Source organism: Lycorma delicatula, chromosome 3 (assembly GCF_047948215.1).
Source record: "Lycorma delicatula isolate Av1 chromosome 3, ASM4794821v1, whole genome shotgun sequence".
NCBI classification, from domain to species: Eukaryota; Metazoa; Arthropoda; class Insecta; order Hemiptera; family Fulgoridae; genus Lycorma; species Lycorma delicatula.
In genome coordinates this window covers 66,542,230-66,562,320 of record NC_134457.1, presented here as the reverse complement: position 1 = coordinate 66,562,320, position 20,091 = coordinate 66,542,230, and the positions used below count along the sequence as shown (strand labels likewise).

Genomic DNA, 20,091 nt, shown 5'->3' with positions numbered 1-20,091 from the left:
AAATTACTACACTTTGGTAATTATTTGAATAAAGGCTACCATGTCTTTGTCTGTACCACTGGCAAAAAAAACCTTTTCAAATTAGGGGCCTACATTATTGGTATCAGGAAAAGACAGAAAAGTTTTGCCAGAGCAATTGAAAAAGAAATTTGGAGTAGGAAATATGATGTACTATATATGTGGACCAGTACTCACATGTGCACACAAAGAGAAAAAAATTCCAGCCAACACCTGTCCTCTTATTATAAAGTAAAATTGGAGTTGGTGACAGTGTAGGTCAACAAAGGAACTCAAGAGCAGTAACAAAACCAGAAATAATTTGTCAATATAACCAGTACATGGATGGAATAGACACATCGACATGATGTTGCATGTCTTTTTGGGTGAGAGGAGAGTGCTGTGCTACTGGAAAAAAGTAGCACTCAATAACATATCAAGAATGGTGTTAAAACTCATACATTCAGTATAAAGAGCATAATAAAGGGAGAAAAATTGTTTCCAGATATCTGTATACTATAAGGGTAATTGAAAGCTTATCAGCTGAATGGCTACAAGAAAAAATGCAACTGATGATCATAGTGGAACAACAGGTTTGAGAAAATTGCCAGAAAAGGAGTCAAAATGTTGTGTATGTACTTCTCAAGGAAGAAAATGAATGTCAAGAACTGTTTGTACAAGATGTAACAGGGGGTTGCATGGAGAGCACTTTCCCAACCAAAAATGCTACGCAATACAGAAAACCAGCACAAAAATTGTCATGCAGTTTCAGATTTCTATTTATCATAACGTTGTAAATAATAATTCAAATTTCATATTTCTTATATGATTTTATGGACAGTGGGGAGTTTTCTTCAAAGTAAGTATAGTGTTAGGAAAATGGGAACAAAAATACGTAATATATTTTTTATATTTAAAAAATTAATTTTTGTAATATGAATATTTTAAAGTGAAAAATATGACATTTTCTAAACATCATCATATTCTACATAATTTTCTGAGTAAGTGGTATTTTTTAAAATTCATAAATTGAAAAGAGCAAGATGTACAATGGTTTCAACAACACCTCTGCACATCAGGATAAAAATGCTTGACAGTTTTAGCACAACCCACTCCAAAATGGCTGACAGTGAAAGGGTTTAAAAAAGAGTGGCCAAAAAAAGAAACACTGACTGTAGGAGAGAAAAGTCAGACTAGATAGAAATTGTGAGTCCAGTACTAGTAAAACCTAAAATATACATACATTAAGCTAGGTTTAATGAAAAATCTTGTTAATGCAATGGGTTGTGATTGAACTGGATTTCACTTTCTGAAAAACAAGTTCCCTAATATAAGTGATGCTAAGATAACGACAGATAAATTTTTTAGACCACAAATACAAAACTAATGAATATATTGAATTTGAACAGTTTTAATGACTATGAGGAGAAAACTGAGAATCTTTAAAACCACAAAACACTAAGATGTAATATATCACTAAAGATCCACTTCTTAGAGTCTCATCTGGATTTTTTCCCTACCAATCTTGGAGCTGTGAGTGATGAACGTGGAAAATGCTTTTCCCAGCAAATATTCATGTAAAAATACAATACCAGGGAAATTGGAACTAAAGAATGCTGGGCAACTACTGTTGGAATCTCAATGCTGACGTACCTGCAATTACATCAGAAAATCCAAAAAAGCAGATTTAGGCATGTAGAAATTGCAAGTGTAATATTGTTATATCTTACAACGTAATGTAATGCTTACATTACATTTATTACAATGTAATGGTTTTTTCATTAAAGAAAAAAACCATTGTAACGTAATGTAAGCATTACATTACATTTATTACAATGTAATGGTTTTTTCATTAAAGAAAAAAACCATTGTAACGCATTTAATGCATTTTTCTTACAACAAAAAATTATAATTCCAAAAGAAATATGCCTAATAGAAAGAAACCACTTTTTATATTTGAAATCAACAATAGAAATTCTATAAGATTCAGCTATTAACATTCTTGTTAACAATCAAAAAAAAAAATTTTTTAGCCCAGTGTAGTTTTTTTATTTCCAGTTTATTGTTTGTTTAATTTCCATTAACTGATTTTATTTATAAACTTAATGTTGTTTATGTTTATAACACAAACTTAAATGTAATTAATAATTTACTTCTCTTATTTATTATTACAAGAGTATTATAAATACGAAAATTGCTTACTTGCACTAAATGTAGGAGTAATCCATACTCCTCTTATCTAGATATGCTTTATATCTATTATATAATAGCATGTTAGTTAGGATGTTGAATCATGCTCACCTGATAACTCAAATATAAAAGAAATCAACATTTTTATACTTTCATTTAAAAAAATAAGCTGGATACTTTTACGTAAGAATATAAAATGCAATTTTTATCATTTGTAAAAATATCAAGTTGTAACTTACAATTAAACCTGAAATATTCAGCATGGACACAGAGATTCTAGCCACCCTGCCAAAATCTCAGCAAAAATAACACAAAAGATGAAATGAATGAGTACATTAAAAGATTGAATAGCTTGCAGAAAATTTATTTGCAGCTTAAGCAAAACAATTGATAAATTTTTTTTTAAAACAAAATCAAGAAATGTACTGCGATGCCAATCATTATAATTTCCTATTCTTTGTGCTCTTTTAACACGTTCCACTCTAATTCAAAAATTATAGCAAAACTTAACTAACTGAGAGCTTAGATAATTTGTATCTGTAAGTTATAAAGTTTGGTTTAACATGTTAAACAATGTAGAAAATAAGCTAACTAACTAATTCTCTTTGTACATAACTAGACAAAATACTGTTCCAGTGTAACTAGTCTGGCTGACAATTTCACAAAATTGTTGATTTAATTTGTTTATTTCATTTTATAGAGTATAATGTTTTTACTGAAAATTTTGTTACAACAGACTTAAACATCTTGAAGTTTCATCAATACAATTTAGTTGTTTTTATTCATTAGAGTTTAATACCATACTTGAATAAAAAACATAGTCACAAATAAACGTAACTATTTATTTCTGACATAACTATAATCCTGATTTATTTTGAGTTTTAGAAAAAAAAAAAAAAGCTGTTTACTGATTATTTCATCTTATGTTTAGCTTACAGATGTCATAATTGTTCTAATTAATGGAAAAACACCTTTATTAATAAGGCAGGGTGCATAGAACTAATGAATGCTTTATTAATTTGAGCATTTATAACCATCCTGAACAGGTTAAAAGATCTATTCACTTTACAACAAATATAAAGCAGTTCTAAACTGTTTGTATTAAACAACACATGATAGTTCTAGTACTGAACCATCTGTCTTATAGCATGTTAATTTTATTACAAAGCAGAAAATGGTAGTCGCGACCATGATACTAATACAGATATCCTGGCTACAGTGTAATAAACAAACATAGTTAAACTACCACTTCCATCTAAACAAATTACATAACTGTACAGCAAGTTCTGTCATTTAATATAGAAAATTTGCTACACCTGTGTAACCTTTTCATGAAATATAACTGTTAATTACATTAGCTCTTAACCAACAACAAAAAGATGTTTTTCATGATCTACGTTATTTATACATAATTAAAATAAATACTAACACCAGATATAATACAATTTAAGGTGTACAGTACTTTATTTTAAAAATAAAGTTTAGGTATATTTTTATTATAAATATGTACGCATGTGCATGAGTACACACACATACACACACACACACACACACACACACACACACACATACAAATTTATGCTGATGATGAGAAAACTTCACAAAACTTCACTAAACTTTGGAATGTACTTCAATTCATAAATACACTACACCTGGCATTTAATATTTATTTTAATTAGTAATTTTATTATTTTAAATACAGTAATGTGTAGTTGTTTGATTAATTGAAGATTATATAATATACAATTGTAAAGTTTTACAAATGAAAGTTTTACCTTACCGTAAAAAAAAAAAACAGATTCTTCATACAAAACAGACTTAGGTCATTTCTTCAGTAGTAACAATAGTGATCTCATCAAGACAATCAACATTAATACAAGTTGTTTTAAATTATTATTTACTAAATCTTAATTAAAATATATTTAAATTTAGAAATAGTTCCAAAGATGAATTTAATTATATTTCTTTGTTCACCTATCACACCACAAAAACCCTTCAACAAAATTCTGAGGTTATCAATCCCTGTGTAACCAACAATAATTATAAACTTTGAATTAGCTATGATTAATCATTAATAGAAAACAAGAATAAAATCAAGATATTTCATTTAAATAGTAATTAACAAAATTATCATTTAATACTAGATCTTTTTCTTGTTTTCTTAAAACACAACTAAAAAGAGAACAAAAAAAATGATCTACTGATAATCAAATTAAGAATTTCTTTTTAAGTTATAATTTATAATTAACAAACTAAACAAAATTATACTATAACTAAACATTTAAAGTAAAAAAAAAAAAAAATGAATTCTTTGAATATATTTTTATATATCAATTAAAAATAAATACAAATATATAATAAACACAATCATAAATCATAAAGAAAAGTAAAATACACTTAACAATTATTTCAAATGAATTATATTAATAACATAGTGGATTCAATTGGTGACACTTGATTGCCGGTGTTCTAACTATTTTACAATGACAAAGATTGAATGATTACTGCAACAGTAATAGAGTATTTATAATATTCACAGCTATTTCCATAATAATATAACAAAGCATTAATTTGTACACTTAACCTACTAATAATTTCCTAAAGAAATCATTTAATATATTTAGACAACATGTAATGTTTCTTCTCTGTTTCCTTAAGTATCTTTTTTTTTACTACAAATAAAAATTACATATGTTTTCTTTTAGACTTAACTTTCCTATAATTCTTTTTACATGGAGCAAATACAATTGAAGATGATGAAGACGAAGATGATGATGATGATGATGATGATGGTGACGATGATGATGGTGATGACAAAGACGAACAGGGGGATCGATTTCGGTGTGAACTATGTACTCTAAAATCATCTCCACCATTTGCACCATAATCGTAATCAGCACTATAATGAGAAGTGATACCACTGGAGGTTGAAGGACCCCTATCAGTTTCTCGAGATGGTGTGCTAGAATGACAGGAACGGCATAATGACTGAGAATCATTATCTTCTTGTGTGTTATGTTTCACATGAACAACACTTTTTAATCGTGAAGAATGTCCTCTTTTCTGATGAAGTTCTGAGTATGGATTGATATAGTCATGTTCAACTTTGTGTTGGTTATTGCTCTGAGAATCAGAAGAATATAAAATAAGTTTTCGTTTCTTATTATTTCGAAGCATGATGTCTTCTGATGAACTACTGCTTTCAATCTTTCTACTGCATAATTTTTTTTTCCAATGTCTGATAGGTTTATTCTTTTTCTCTTTACAACCTTTTTTCTTCTTATCACTTTCTTTTAATTTCTTCTTTGTAGAAACAGGTCTTTTTCTTTTGTCTTTTTTATACTTTCTGCTTGCTGATTTTCTAGAAGCATCCCAGTCTTCATCAGAATTATCAAAAGATGAAGAAGAAACTGATGGCAAGGATGATGCATTGAAATCATGTGTATCATGCCATGATGATGATCTTTTGGGATACAATCGTCTACGACTCATTTCACTTAATGTATCAACTCTCATGCTATTAGTTCTTCTTGAACTTTCACCATTACACCTATTTCTCTGATCTGCTTTTGATCTAGTGCATAATGATGGCCTACTTGATGATTTTTCTAGAACATGCAATGAAGGTTTACGATCAACATCACTTTCTTCAGATGAAATATTCCCTATATCTACTGTATTACTGGGATCAACACCAGAATCAGAATCAGAATCTAAAGTAATTACTTCTGGTGTGCGAAGATGACGAGGTTTTACAGAGCCAACAATCTGACAATCTGACGTATCTGAATCCATCTCGCTACTAACAGCAATAAGTGACAAGTTCTGGTTACCAAGAGCATGAGATGGTCCAGCAACTGGCAATTCAACATCAGGATGTGGTATTTCATAGGAAGACACATTTGTAGATGTATTTGTATTGATTTCAGAACGTACCACATCTACAACCTATAAAATAAAACAAACATATAACTGATTGCACCGACATAAAGTAAATTAAAATAATAAGTAGCAAAGGAATTAAGGAACTAAAATTGCTTTCATGCATTTAGACTTTCTCTCCATGTTGGAGAAACAATATACTCTCTTGAATAAGTTGCTACATAGATGGGTCAGCATGGAAATGGATCTTTACACTGCTTTACAACTACTATTTTTTAAATGTATGGTCAGTTTTGTAGACATGTTTTACAATGCCTAAACATATATTTTTCTAGAAATAACACAATATGTTTTGCCCCAGACATATCTTATATAACAATATATTGGGTTTGATTTATTACTTACAGGGGTGAAGATATTGCAAAAAAAAAATCACTAAGGGAAGGGCAAGCGCAGATGGTTTATGATTTCACACTAGTAAAAATTATTAAATTCTACTGGTCAGAAGAAATGGAGTTGAAGGAGAATGATAAAAGATAAAAGGAGAAAGAATAAAATCATTAGTAAAGTATCATTTTACTGATCTTGTTAAAAATCTGATGGTAGAGAATGTTAATAACTGGCTCCTATTGACTTTGCCAAACAGTAAGGTGCCAAATATAAAATATTTCAAAAATGAAAAATAAGTTAAATTCTTACATTTTAATAATTGTAATTTTAACAGCAAGTTCAAAAACAAAAATATCTTTAAATTTTTTGTTGAAAACTTTGATGAAATTCTTTACACTAAACTTCTCTGTTAGAGAAAAACAAGGAACACACTTGGAAATTATTTTATTAATTTTAATATAAGATGCATTTATGCTGAGAGGTCTTCTCATTTTGGCAGAGGGATATTTGTTAGGAATTATCTGTTAATTATCAACATCAAGGCCATTTTAAAGGTTGATACAATTTAATTTTAAGGTTTTGAAAAACAGCTACAGCAGTAAAATAGGTTTTGATAGCAGAGAAATTAGAAGATGAACAAGAAATAAATTTGCTACTAAGTGGAGTGGTAAAGTGATTCTAACAGCTTGGATAAATTTTTGCAAAAATCCAAGTGGTAAATATTATTTTATTAGTGGAAATAATAAAAATGTTACAATGGGGAGAAAGCAATTTATTTTTGATGTTCTATTGATAAGTCTGGATAATGGGTGTATATCATTATCAGAAAATCAAAAGATGGAATTACATATTCTAGAGGATTAATGTACCTACATATGTGCTCATAATTAATAATGGAATTCTTGGAGATCCTGACAAAAGAGTTCACCTTTGTTGGTACAATGATAAAGATTTTTTTGATACACTTTTATAAATATTTAAAAAAACTGACTTTCTTTCTTGGATCAAGATGGTTGAACTACAATTACAATTAAGGGTGATGCAACAAGTCTGGAAGAATGGTTATCCCATCTGCTGAAGTTAATATGCAGAAAGAATGACAAGAAAATAGAGGAACAATGGTAGGAAAAGGAGCGGAGTAGAGTGATATGCAAAAAGCTGTTTATAAAGTGTATAAACATAATGGGGTTGTTATAGTAGCAACTGAATTTTATTTTAAGCTTATAGAGGCACTCCAAGGAAGCAAATTTGTTCTTGTAATCAATTGCCTGTTCTAAAATTAAACCCATTAAATAGAAGAGTAAGCCTTATGCATTTTTTACATACATTTTTTCAGCAGCCTTAGATTTCAATTGCAGATGAGCTTTAGTTTACAAATTAAGTTGTTTGAGCTTGTCCAAATAAATATTAAATGTTTTGAGAAATTTAAATGAAATACAGCTAGAATTAGATGTAAAATAGGAAAATTGGGAGAAAATTTAACCTATTTTTGTGAGGAGAGGGAGTGTCAACAAGATTTGACAACATCTTTGATTAAATGATCTGCATGAGGAAATAGGTGGGGATAATTTGATAGGAGAGGAAATTGTTGATGAAGGAAGGTTCTATTGTATGCAGAGATATTATGTTATCAAAGAGCTTACCATGCTTTTAATGTTATAATCACTTATTTGTCTAAAATTATATTTTACATTACTATTTCATAATTTGTATTTTCTCCCATCATAACATGATGAATCATCAAGACCCTGGTTTAAGATTACAATCATGAATATCTACAGTATTCATAAATAAGCAACATTTCCTAACAAAATATTATTTTTTTACCATACTTTTAATTATATCAAGTATGTCTAATACATTAAAAATAACATAACTATAATTTATCAAAACTTCTAAAAATATTATCTTCCCACCTATGTTTTCATGTATCTCAACAATATAATGCTAATACTGTCCAATCCCTACCACTAGGATAATCAAAATACAGTTCTGTCACAACTGAATTATGGCATAATTCAGTTGAGACTGTGGTGACATAACTGCAACAATTTTTTCTTTATGTAATAGTCACACGATTCCACAGCTCTTTACTTAAATATCCAATTTTTTATATTGCTTAGCTCTAGATTTTTTTGTTCCACTTCCTTATTTATTACGTATACAAATTCTGCTAACATAATGAACACCATCGGTATACCTACCCTTATCAATTTCCCTTTCATCAAATAACCTAATTAAGATGCGTTTATGGTTGAATACACAGCATGATAGGAAATCTATTGCTAAATATTAATTGAACAAAAGGTGGCCTCTAATTGATTTATTAATCAGGTAAACTAATTTTAGAGTTTGAAATGAGGAAAAAAGTTCATACAAACATGTGTCTCAAAACACTGTTAGAGTTACAGCTAACAAAAAAGTATTGCCTGGATTTCAGTTCCCTCAGTGAAATGAGATCATACTGAAATTTTTAAGGTATTATATAAGGGGTAAATTTAATGTTACCTTATGATTTTTTGACCAAAAAAATCAAATAAAACATGTTCCAGAACTTTATCTCCAATAGTTTTCATGATATCCATAGTAACAGAGTTATACTTTAATTAGTTATATAGAATTTTCAAGTATAACTAATGACTACATGACTAATAGATGTGTAAATTTTATTACCAAAACTTGTAGAGAATTTACCTGAGTTGATGTAAATAAAGTCTATGAAAAACCAAAAAATCAAGTTATTATTATTATTAAAAGAAAAAGAAAACAAAACTTAACAAAAAAATGTTATGAATTTGTAGAAATTAAAAATAAATGTTTTTAGTACAATAAGTTTGGATATTTGAAAAATTACCGCATTTATTCGAGTAACCCCTGCCACCGAATAATTGCACCTTGATTTTCCGGATCGAAAATCTAAAAAAAAAGATTTTTTTTTTTACCTGTCTTAGCATTAAGACAGGTACGGGGTATTTTAAAGTGCAACAGATATGATAAAAAAATACGTAAATATAAAAATATTCAGAAAGTAAAGCATTTAATTCGTTCATTTAAATTACAATATTAATATTACATTAATAATTAATAACCGAAGTACTAATTTAGTTCAGAATCAGTAGGCCAGTAAAACGAAAAGAAAGTATCATGTTGAAAAGGATCATTTCAATACACTTTTTAATATGGGATTTTATTTTTAATTAATCAATCTCACTGTCAATGTCTGTAGAAGAGTTACCGATAGTCTCCACGTCGCTCTGCCAAAGGTGATTGTCTTCACTACCATCAAGTTCATTATATTCCGCATTTTTTAAAACTTTTCCTTACTAATTCCGTGGAAATACCTTCCCAAGCATCTTTTACTCAAACACAAATCTGGGCGTTTGAATCTTCCTGTAGGCGTGAGAAAGAATTTTCCATTTACTGTACAGTTGTTTAATGCAGATTTGAACGATTTATTAATGCAGACATCTAGTGGTTGCAATAGAGATTTCAATCCACCTGGAATTATTATTTCGTTTGTCATACCCTTTTTTAAAATGTCTTTCACTTTATCAGTTGTATGCCCCCGATAACTATCCATTACTAGCACACCAGTATTTTTTTTATTAAGTAAATCTCCTGGTCACTTTTGCCATACACACCTGATCCAATCTAAAATTAAGGTTGCATCCACCCAACCTGATTCCTGCTCTGATAATAACTCCATTTACCTATACGGTAGGAAGAGTTATTCTTATAAAAACAATGTATGAAGGTAATTTTGATCCATCAGAAGTAATGCAAAGCATAACACTACAACTTTGTTTTTCATTACCACCAGTGTGAATCGTAACACTTTTTTCATCTTTTTTGTTTACGGTTTTGTCAAATTGAATTTCAAAATATACAGGGGTTTGATCAGCATTTCCCAACGCAATATTTGAGAAGGCAAATAGCCTTTATCTTTTCTAAGATTTATTATGTATTTGTGAAAATGTAATATTTTTGTTCATAAGCGTCTGGAAGTCATTGAGAAATAGTAGTCTTTCGTCTTATTGACAAATCATTTTGTGCAAAAAATCATGTTATCCATCCACGGCTTGCTTTAAAATCAACTTTATTCAATAATTTAGCGATTTAACGAGCATATGATTGACACATTTCTGTCGTGACAGCAAACCGCATTTCCTTTTTTCCATAACAAAGTCATACAATTTTTTTCTATGTTTGTGTATTCTGGTTTTAAGCCACGAAAAACCCTTTTGTTACCAGTGCCTTTCACCAGAAGTTGTTTCTTCTTACGCCACTCTTAAATGCAGCTTTCATCTACGTCAAATTTTCTTCAATATTTCTATTTTGAAGAATTTTTTGCAATATTCATGAGAATGGTACACTTCGAAGCAGCCATGTTTCATCTGAACATCAACCTGTACATCGTATAAAATGGAAAACATTCTTCAGATGGTACAACTTAGTCGTACAAGGAGCACACGAAAGATTTCAACATTACACAAAATGGAGTATGGAGGCTTTTACATCTTACAAACTCCATCCTTATCATGTTCAGAAAGTTCAACACCTCCAGCTTGGTGACCATGGCTGCAGTTTGGCCAATGGATTAAAAATTTACCACTTAACTCTGTTCATACTATTTTCAGATGGAACTACTTTTACCTGTCAATAAACAATACACAAAATTACATCGGTGGTCTGAAGAAAAAACCCACATGCTGTAGTTAAATGAAATTTCCAGCAATTACTTTTGGTGAAGATTTGCTGTGGCAAGATCAAAAACCAATTAATTTCATACTGGAATGAAGTATCATGAGGAAAAATTATCAAGAATTTTTTTTTACACAATTTCTTACAGTGCTTAAAATTTCTCATTGGCAAAACAAATTGAAATGTACTATGAACTTGAAGGGGCGCCAACACATTTCACAAATGAAAAATTTACTAATAAATGGATTGGAAATAGAGGGTAAATTAGCCAGCTAGATCACCACACCTTACTTCCTTAGATTACTGTTTAAGGTGATGTATGAAATATGATGAATACACGCAAAAAGTAGACACATATGATGAACTGATCACCCGCATTCTCAATGCTGCTGCCCTCAATGAATGCAAAGATATCATTAGGTCAGCAACAGAAAATGTAAGGAGATGAGTTGAAAAGTGCATTGATGTCAATGATGGAATTTTCAAACATTTATTGTATATTAATATAGTATAAACCGCAGAGAGTATTTTATTTTAAATTAAAATTATTTTAATTTTACAAAGGTCTAGATTTATTATATTAAAAACAATTGATTTTTAATTTTTAAAAATTCATAGCACCTTTCTGTTAAGTTTTGTGTTTTTGTTTTTGTTTTTCATACTTTTTCAGTACATTAATTTTCTAAGAATTAAATTCTCTCAATTTTGATAGTAAAAGTTACACATTTATTAATCATTTAACAAAGTTATTGTACTACAAACCCAAAAAAATGTGTTTATCGACAAACAAATTTTTCTGTTTTACATTTGACATTATACTATGGGAGATACAAATCCCAGAACTGTTTTATTCCATTATTCAGTTCAAAAAACCTAAGAATTGATGATTTCTTATGTTCTTTTACCCCTTACATAACATCTTACAAATTTTTTCACCAGGGGAACTGAAATTTGGGAGAAATTTCTTGCTAGCTGTATAACTCAAGTGTTTTTGGACATATGATTATATGAACTATTTCCTTATTTCAAACTCTGGAATGGGTTCCAAAATTATTTCCCTTTCCTCCTGAATCACATCATATACCAGCAACCCCTACCAATTATGTAATCCACTCCAATATTCATTTCAAAATTAATTATTATATAGATACAGTAAGCCAAGTTTTCTTTTGTGACGAGTTCATAATTTCTTACTGCATATTTTATTATGTGGTCTAGTGTAATATCACATGTTTCACTACCTTTTGATCCCACTAATGAAGAGCAGCAAATTTTACATTGGAATATCCAAGGTCACATTATGACCTTGGAATTTTTTTTGAAGGTCATATGACTAACCATCACAGATAAGTGTTACATTTCACAGATTTTAAAGCTACTGATTTCTAAGTTGTAAGAAGAGGATGGCTGTCTGATACTGTCTTGAATCAGCAAATTATGTTAATCAGATGCCATATGTGATTAACTTCTAAACCATGAACTGAGAAGCTGAAAAAAATGGAATATAATCATAAAACTGTTGTGACTAAATTCAAGTATGTCAACATGAAATTTTTAGCACTTTCCATTGGTGCTAAAAAGATAATTCCATTTGAAAAACCTCAATAACCTTGGATCAATCTCCTATCGCCTCAAGGTTATCGTCAGATATCCCCCTTCTATTCACATAACTTTTGTAAAATCATTTTTATGCTCTTTCCCATAGTTTGTGAAATAAATGATCCAGAATACAAATATTCCAGGAATATTGTATGGCCTACAGGAACGTATAACTCGTATAACACTATCACCCACATAACACTATCTCTGATGGTTAGCCGTATGATATTCAAAAAAGGTCCAAGGTCATATGTGTGACCACATATTTCAATGTAAAATTTTCTGCTCTTATGATTATGTTAATCAGATATGACACAAAAAAAAACATTCAGTTTTGTGGAGTCTCGTTCACACTGCAATATTTCATGAGGATTTTCTGATCCCCAAAACACACATTATGAGTGTTTACTTTTCCATTAACATTAAGTATTGATTCATCACTGAATACACATGATAAAGAAAGTTTTCATCATCATGGTGTATCATTACATTTGCGAAGCTAGCACTCAAACCATAATATATAGGCTTTAGAGCTTTTAACAGCTGTAAACTATATAGATGCAGTTTTAAGCATTTCCTTAAAAACCTATACACACAAGCGCGTGCGCGTCACTGGAATTGCTAATTCGCAGCTAGTCTTCCTAATGGATTTCCTAGGACTTTGCACAAAAGACTCTCTTAAAAAACAGCCAGTGGTTTCAAATTGAATAACATTTATGAATATTACTGTCATCAGGGGATCACAATGGAACTTGAAACAGTAATTAGAGATTCACACTTTGCAAACTGCAAAACACAGAACAGAAATGTTAGGGGTTGCCATCTTTGCTACTAGTGCTTTCAAGCAGAAGGTGCAGGAAACAGTTTATGAGCTTTGCACAGCTAAAATTGTATGAGTTGCTCTTTCACTTCATGTATAATTAATCAATGTACATGAAAATTGAGAAATATTAAGTCGCTTTAAAACCCCGATCTTCATTTTGAAACACAAGGTATTTTATTATATTTATCTCATTCATCAGTTTTTTAATATCATTAATAATATAATTAAAAGCTCAATAAAAAATGCTATTATACGTAGAGACTTTTTTTTATAGAAACAGATGTATAGATTTATTAATCGGAGTAACTGGTTTTCTATACACTTCCAAATTCAATTTATGTTTATTTTTAGTAATTTTTATATCGAAAAAATTAATTTTATTACTTACTTACATTTGAGTTTAAGAATTTAATTTATTTGAAATTATATCCTATTCAGTTTTTATTTGTTCATTATAAATTACCAAAATATCGTCAACATATCTCATCCATAATTTTATCTTGCATGCTTTATGAATTTGATATACCTATTACATCTATGTGTGGCAAATAAATTTCTGACATAATACTATTGAGTGGTGAACCCATAGACAAACCTTACTTTTGTATATAATAATTTGCATCAAAATTAAAATAATTGTGATTTAAACATAATTCTAACAATCTTATTACTTGACTTGCATTTCTTTTATTATTGTTGAGTAGTTTTTAAGTTAATTTTATTGTATTTGTTACTAGTATGTTAGTGTACATATCTAATGTCAAAAGATTAAATTAATAAATTACAAACAAGCAACTGATATTTGATAACGATGAGTGAATCAGAAAATGATGAAAAAGTTTAAAGTTTTGGATTAGTTTCAGTTTGTGGATTAGCAATTCAGTTTTAATGAAGTGACTGACAAGAGTAATATATTCTCTCAATTTTTTATTTTTAATTCTTTAATGTTTATTCCATTTATTTCAATAAAAACACCTGACGAAGGCGTGGCCATGGTGAAAAACACTTATGTAGGTTTACACTTATAAACATGATTAATAGAGCAATCCAGTACATACATAATAACAAAGAAAAGACAAATAACGAAACAGGCATCACAAAACATATATCGGTTAAAAATGGATATGATTCAACTTTAATTAATAATATTTATAAAAAACAACTATCAAAACAAAATAAATATCTTATAATAAAAATACAATAAGACACGAAAAAGTGGAAAGATAAACAAATATTTATACATAAACTAATATCATCGAGAGCATTACTAAAACTTACAATAAAGAAATATTTACACCAGCATAAAAACCTAATAACCACATAATAAAATAATTTAAAAAAAAAAATAAAATAATAAAATAAAGAATCTATGTAGAATTTATAAAATTAAATGTAATGATTCATGGATGCCAAAGTGGTAGAGGGAGGGTCAGGGTAAAGCGTAGAGCACACCCTGTTGCACTCCTAATCAAAGGTCTAGATGAACTAGCAACAGAGGAAGAAGTGAGGGCAGGGAATGCTGAGGCAATAAGGAGTGGCGAGTAAGGTAATGAGGGTTACCTCGACGTGGAAGTCCTTTGGTAACACCAGGATGGCTGCGTTTATGGTTGATAGAGCCGTTGCGAGTGCTTTGTTAGACAAGGGTCAAGTTAAAATCGGTTAGATCTACTGTAGGGTTTACCACAGATCATTGGAGAAGTGCTGCTTCCATTGTGGTGAATCAGGCCATCTTGGAGCTACGTGCAAGGGGGTTGACTGCCGGAAGCAGTGTTGTAACTGTGGATGGAAGGGACACCTGAGTAGGGATTGCAGTGAAAAGCTACTAGGTATCTGAAGTGTGATGGCAGAGGACATCAGTTAGGTGGGTGCAATAAGCCAACTAATAGTTAGATTCCACTTAATCAATGTCAACAGGAGTAGGCGGGCGCATGACATGGCCTATGAACTAGTGAGCAGATACTGGGCTGACTTCATCCTGGTTAACAAACCAAAGAGAAAGCTGACTGAGGAAAAAGGATGGATTTGGAATGAAAATGTGGACATTGCGTTCAATGAGGTGTTCTGGGTCCTTGCAGTTATCAGAACGGCTTCTAGGAAAAGCTTTGTAGTCATTGAGCTCAGAGAAGTTACCTTGATCATCAGGTATCTCTCTCCCAAAGTTAGTTTACAGGAATATGAAGGTTTCATCGATGAGATTGTGGCTGAGGTCAGGAGGTGGCTGAATGTGTTCCTTGCTGGCGACCACAATGCTAAGTCTTTGACTAGGGGTGACAGGATCACAGATCGGAGGGAGCAGACCCTGGAGGAGGACGCAAGTGGTGCTGGCCTGACTTCACTGGGTGATGAAATATCCTCTACCTTTGAGAGGGGAGAGTCAACATCATTCATCATTACCTTTGCTAGCAAGTGGCTTGCCAGAAAGTCAGCAATTGGGGTGTGTTGGATGAGGAGATTCCAACAACCACATGGCCACCGCATTCATGTATGCTGTGGTCAGGTCTATAGATAGTAGTTCCCCCAAGAGCTGGAAGCTGTGTAAGCGCACTATGGAAGTAGATTTAAGCGATAACTAATATGGTTTTTGCAAAGTTAGGCCCACGGTGCATGCTACTGACCCAGTAATGAAGCTGGTTGATGAGGCTGCAGCTGGTCCCTGGCGTACCAGGAGGATTCCGGTAGTTATCCTCCTGGACGTTGAAAATGTTTCAGTAGCCTGTCCTGGCAAGAGATTCATGACGAACTGGAGCGATGTGGAGCGAGTGTATACCTCCGGTAGATAGTAAATCACTATCTATCCTGTAGATATGTAGTCACCAACTCGGAAGGAATGCAAATTACCCACAAGGTGGAGTGTGATGTGCTGCAGGACTCTGTTCTTGGTCTTTTGCTATGGAACGTCATGTACGATGGTTGTTGAGGATCGGGTATCCAGAAGGGGTCATAATGACTGTAGGCTTTGCAGATAACCTGGGGCTTGTTTTATTGTGTATTTCATTATTAATCATTGCATTGTACATATGTAATTAAGCGAGATTAATTTCTGTATGTATCAAGTGTATTGATTTTTATGTATATAGATTATGTTTCATCATTGGTATTTACGAATTTTGTGTTATTAATCACATTATTTGTCATAGTAGTTTTCAGTTCTATGTACAATCCCTAAAAGGATATTTCTGGTCTTTATATGTAAGAAATTACTACAGGTAGGCGATGTTTACTTCTTTTGGGAGCAAGTTAAGTAGTTATATTAAAAAAAAAAAGTGTGAATGTGTATATATATACACATATATATATACTCTTAAAATATACTATGGAGCATAAGACTGCTTCAGTGTATGAATCTGCAGTGAGCAACTAATTGCAATTGTATGGACGATAACGTCAGTATGGCCATTTTGTGGAGGTGGTGACCTCTCACTGGGTGTAGACTGAGTAAGGCTTCAAAAGTGGGTCTGGTCCTCAGTCAGTACATTTGCAAAAAAAAGAAGAAAAATGTAATGATTGTCATGGTATTTATATAGGAAAAACAGATAGATCCTTTAAAACTAAATTTCATAAAAATTATAGAAATTACAAAAATAATAAATTAGGTTTCTAATACGGCAGACCATCTAATAAACAATAAACATCCATTTCTGATATTAACAGAAATTTAGAAATAGTAGAAATTAATAAAGATGACAAAAAATTAAATTAGAAAAAATTACAAACATTTCAACTTAATAAACCATCAGACAGTGTTTTAAGGAGACAATCTTATAAAAACAGCAACAAATAGCAGAATTCATATAATAAATACACAATTTTCATTATAATATTATAGTAATGTAACAAATATTACACAATGTGCAGGTTTATTTCAGTATTTTTAATTTTTTATATCTTTTTAATGTGCAGTTTAATTAAATGAATTCAATCGTAATAGGGGATCCTGCAAAAGTACTTTCATGATAAAATTAAGGTAAAAAGAAAAAAATCATACATGATGAAATGAAGGATTTTAACTAGTTATAAAGTTCATTTCTTTTAACAAAGAAAGGGGAATTTCTCATTATAAAATTATAAGCTAAAAAAATGAATTATTCATTGCTGTGCAATATTATACAGGATCAGTGTGTTGTGGTAATATATGTAGAATTGAATTAAGTTGATGCTACAAAGAAAAAAAGTGTGAGGAGGGTTTCCTTTTCAATATGAATAAATTGAGAATTTCAGGCAGATGGCAGAATTGAAGTCAATTACGACCAAGGAGGCAGCCCAACAAATATGTCAACTATATATTCAGAAATATTAAACATACAGAAGAGAGAGAAACATGGTAAATCTTAACAGTGCAATGACAGACGGAACTATAAATTAGTAATTTCAAGACCTTGGAGATTGTGTGAAACAAAAGTTGATGATTAATATGGAAGGAATAAAAACAATTTCATAACTTTAAGGGTAGAAAAAAATTCACACAAATTTGATATAATTAAAAGTAAAATAATTAGAAATATTATACCAAAAGATTTAACTTCAGGCATAATGGCAAACATTAAACAGTCTAGGACAACTCTCAACAGCAGGGACTGTTCAGTTACTGCATTTATTAAATATTACTACATTTATTATAATTCAAATAATACATTATATATTAATTGAACACCTAAACAGAGATATTTTAATATAATCTTCATAATACAATAGATCATTTTATTGTCGTCAGAATCAATTTTTAATTAAATGTCTATTTACATTTATATAAATATTGCAATGGTAATGTAAAAAAAAAAGTACCTGAATATCACTATCTGATGAAGAGTCAGAAATATCATCATCAGAAAAATTGAAGCGTGGTCCATACAAACATATTCTATCATAACCAACCATATCAAACGGTGATGTACCAAATGCATAAAATTCATGAACGAAATGATCCACTCTATTATCAAGATAAGGTAGCAAAGCATTTCTGAACTCTTGACTTCTTATATTATGACGTGGAAGTAATTCTAATATGGTCGCCACAACTTCCTGCACTTGTGTTTGGTGTTCAGTTCCAGCTAAGAGAACATTAAGTTCACGATTTAACCATGGTACTAAACGATGGATCTGTGCTGGATTGTTCCTGAAATTAATAAAATATGTTTAAATTAATCCGTAACATAAAGAAAAAAGCTGCAATGATCATTAGCCACCAAAAATTGTCAACAACATGCAGAGAAATGCACCTTACATTCCTATCAACAAGAAGATCAAAAGACATTATTATGGTTAAGGCAGCATTAAGGGACACCAAAATTAATATGCGTTCATAAGATCTTACAAAGATAAGAACAACTACATAATATTTAAGGATAGAGAGAAACGACAAAGGTTTTCTAGCTAGACTAAAAAGCTCTTTTTTGGGAACTGCAACTGTTAGAGAAAACGAGCACTTTTGAGTGAAGAAAAACTATAGAAACAGTAGAAAATGCATTATACAAGGTGTGTTCAAAAAGTAACAAGAATTTCAAAATTTTGCGAGATGTATTAGTCCGATTCTTGGGATTTTTTCGTTGCTGTATTGGTAAACATGTCTGAAAAGTATCTGTACATTTTTAGCCATGTTGGATGTTTAATCTGTTGTCAGCTGTCACAAGGACAACATGTGTTTGGTGCAATCGGTGATTTTTTAATTGTATAAATAATGGATCACTTGTATTAAATTTCGTAATAATATAAAAAAATAAAATAAAGTATAGCAATGTTTTAAAAATGTTAAACATTGCTTTTGGTGAGTCTGCTATGAGTAATGCAAGCTTTTACGACTTGTATAAGCGTTTCCAAGAAGGTCATGAAGACGTTGAAGATGATGTCTTCAACGCCCCAGCACAGCAACTGATGAAAATGTGGAAACAGTGAGAGAAATGATTATGAATGATCACTGAATCACAACCAGAGAAATCACTGATGATGTTGGGATATTAATTGACTCATGCCATGAAATTTTTTCAGATGTTTTGGGTGCGAAATGTGTGACAGCAAAATTTGTACCAAAATTGTTGAATTTCAACAAAAACAGCAGCGAATGGAAGTTGCTTAGGAGTCGTTAAATGAAGTCAACAACAATACAAAACTACTGAAACTTGTTATAGCAGGTGAAAAAACACCTGGATTTGTGGCGAAGAAATTCATGACTTTTGCACCACAATAATGAGCCTGCTCACACTTCATTGTTTGCTCATCCGTTTTTGGCCAATAAAAACACTGTAATGATACCCCAGCCACCATATTTGCCAGACATGGCCCCGTGTGACTTTTGTCTATTCCCAAAAATAAAGAGAAGCTTAAAGGACCGTTGTTTTACTTGCATAGATGAAATTAAAAATGAATGGCTGAAAGAGCTGAACACTATTCCAAAGATCGAGTTCCAGAGGTGTTTTGTGGATTGGAGAAAGCACTGGCATAAGTGTATAATATATAATGGGGACTATTTTGAGGGGATAACATTAATGTAGATGAATAAACAAAATTCTTTCAAA

General features: G+C 30.8%; 1 protein-coding gene across 1 annotated transcript in view; it reads right to left on the bottom strand.

The window, feature by feature from the left end:
* Positions 1-4,486: 4,486 nt before the first annotated feature.
* LOC142321663 (uncharacterized) overlaps positions 4,487-20,091 on the bottom strand; it is a 50,984-nt gene continuing 35,379 nt past the window's right edge. Inside the window, exons 5-6 of the mRNA XM_075359928.1 lie at positions 18,365-18,695; positions 4,487-6,135 (exon numbers count right to left, since the gene is read on the bottom strand). Coding sequence (XP_075216043.1) covers positions 4,873-6,135; positions 18,365-18,695 — 1,594 coding nt within the window. The 3' untranslated portion in view covers positions 4,487-4,872. The remainder of the gene's footprint in view (positions 6,136-18,364; positions 18,696-20,091) is intronic.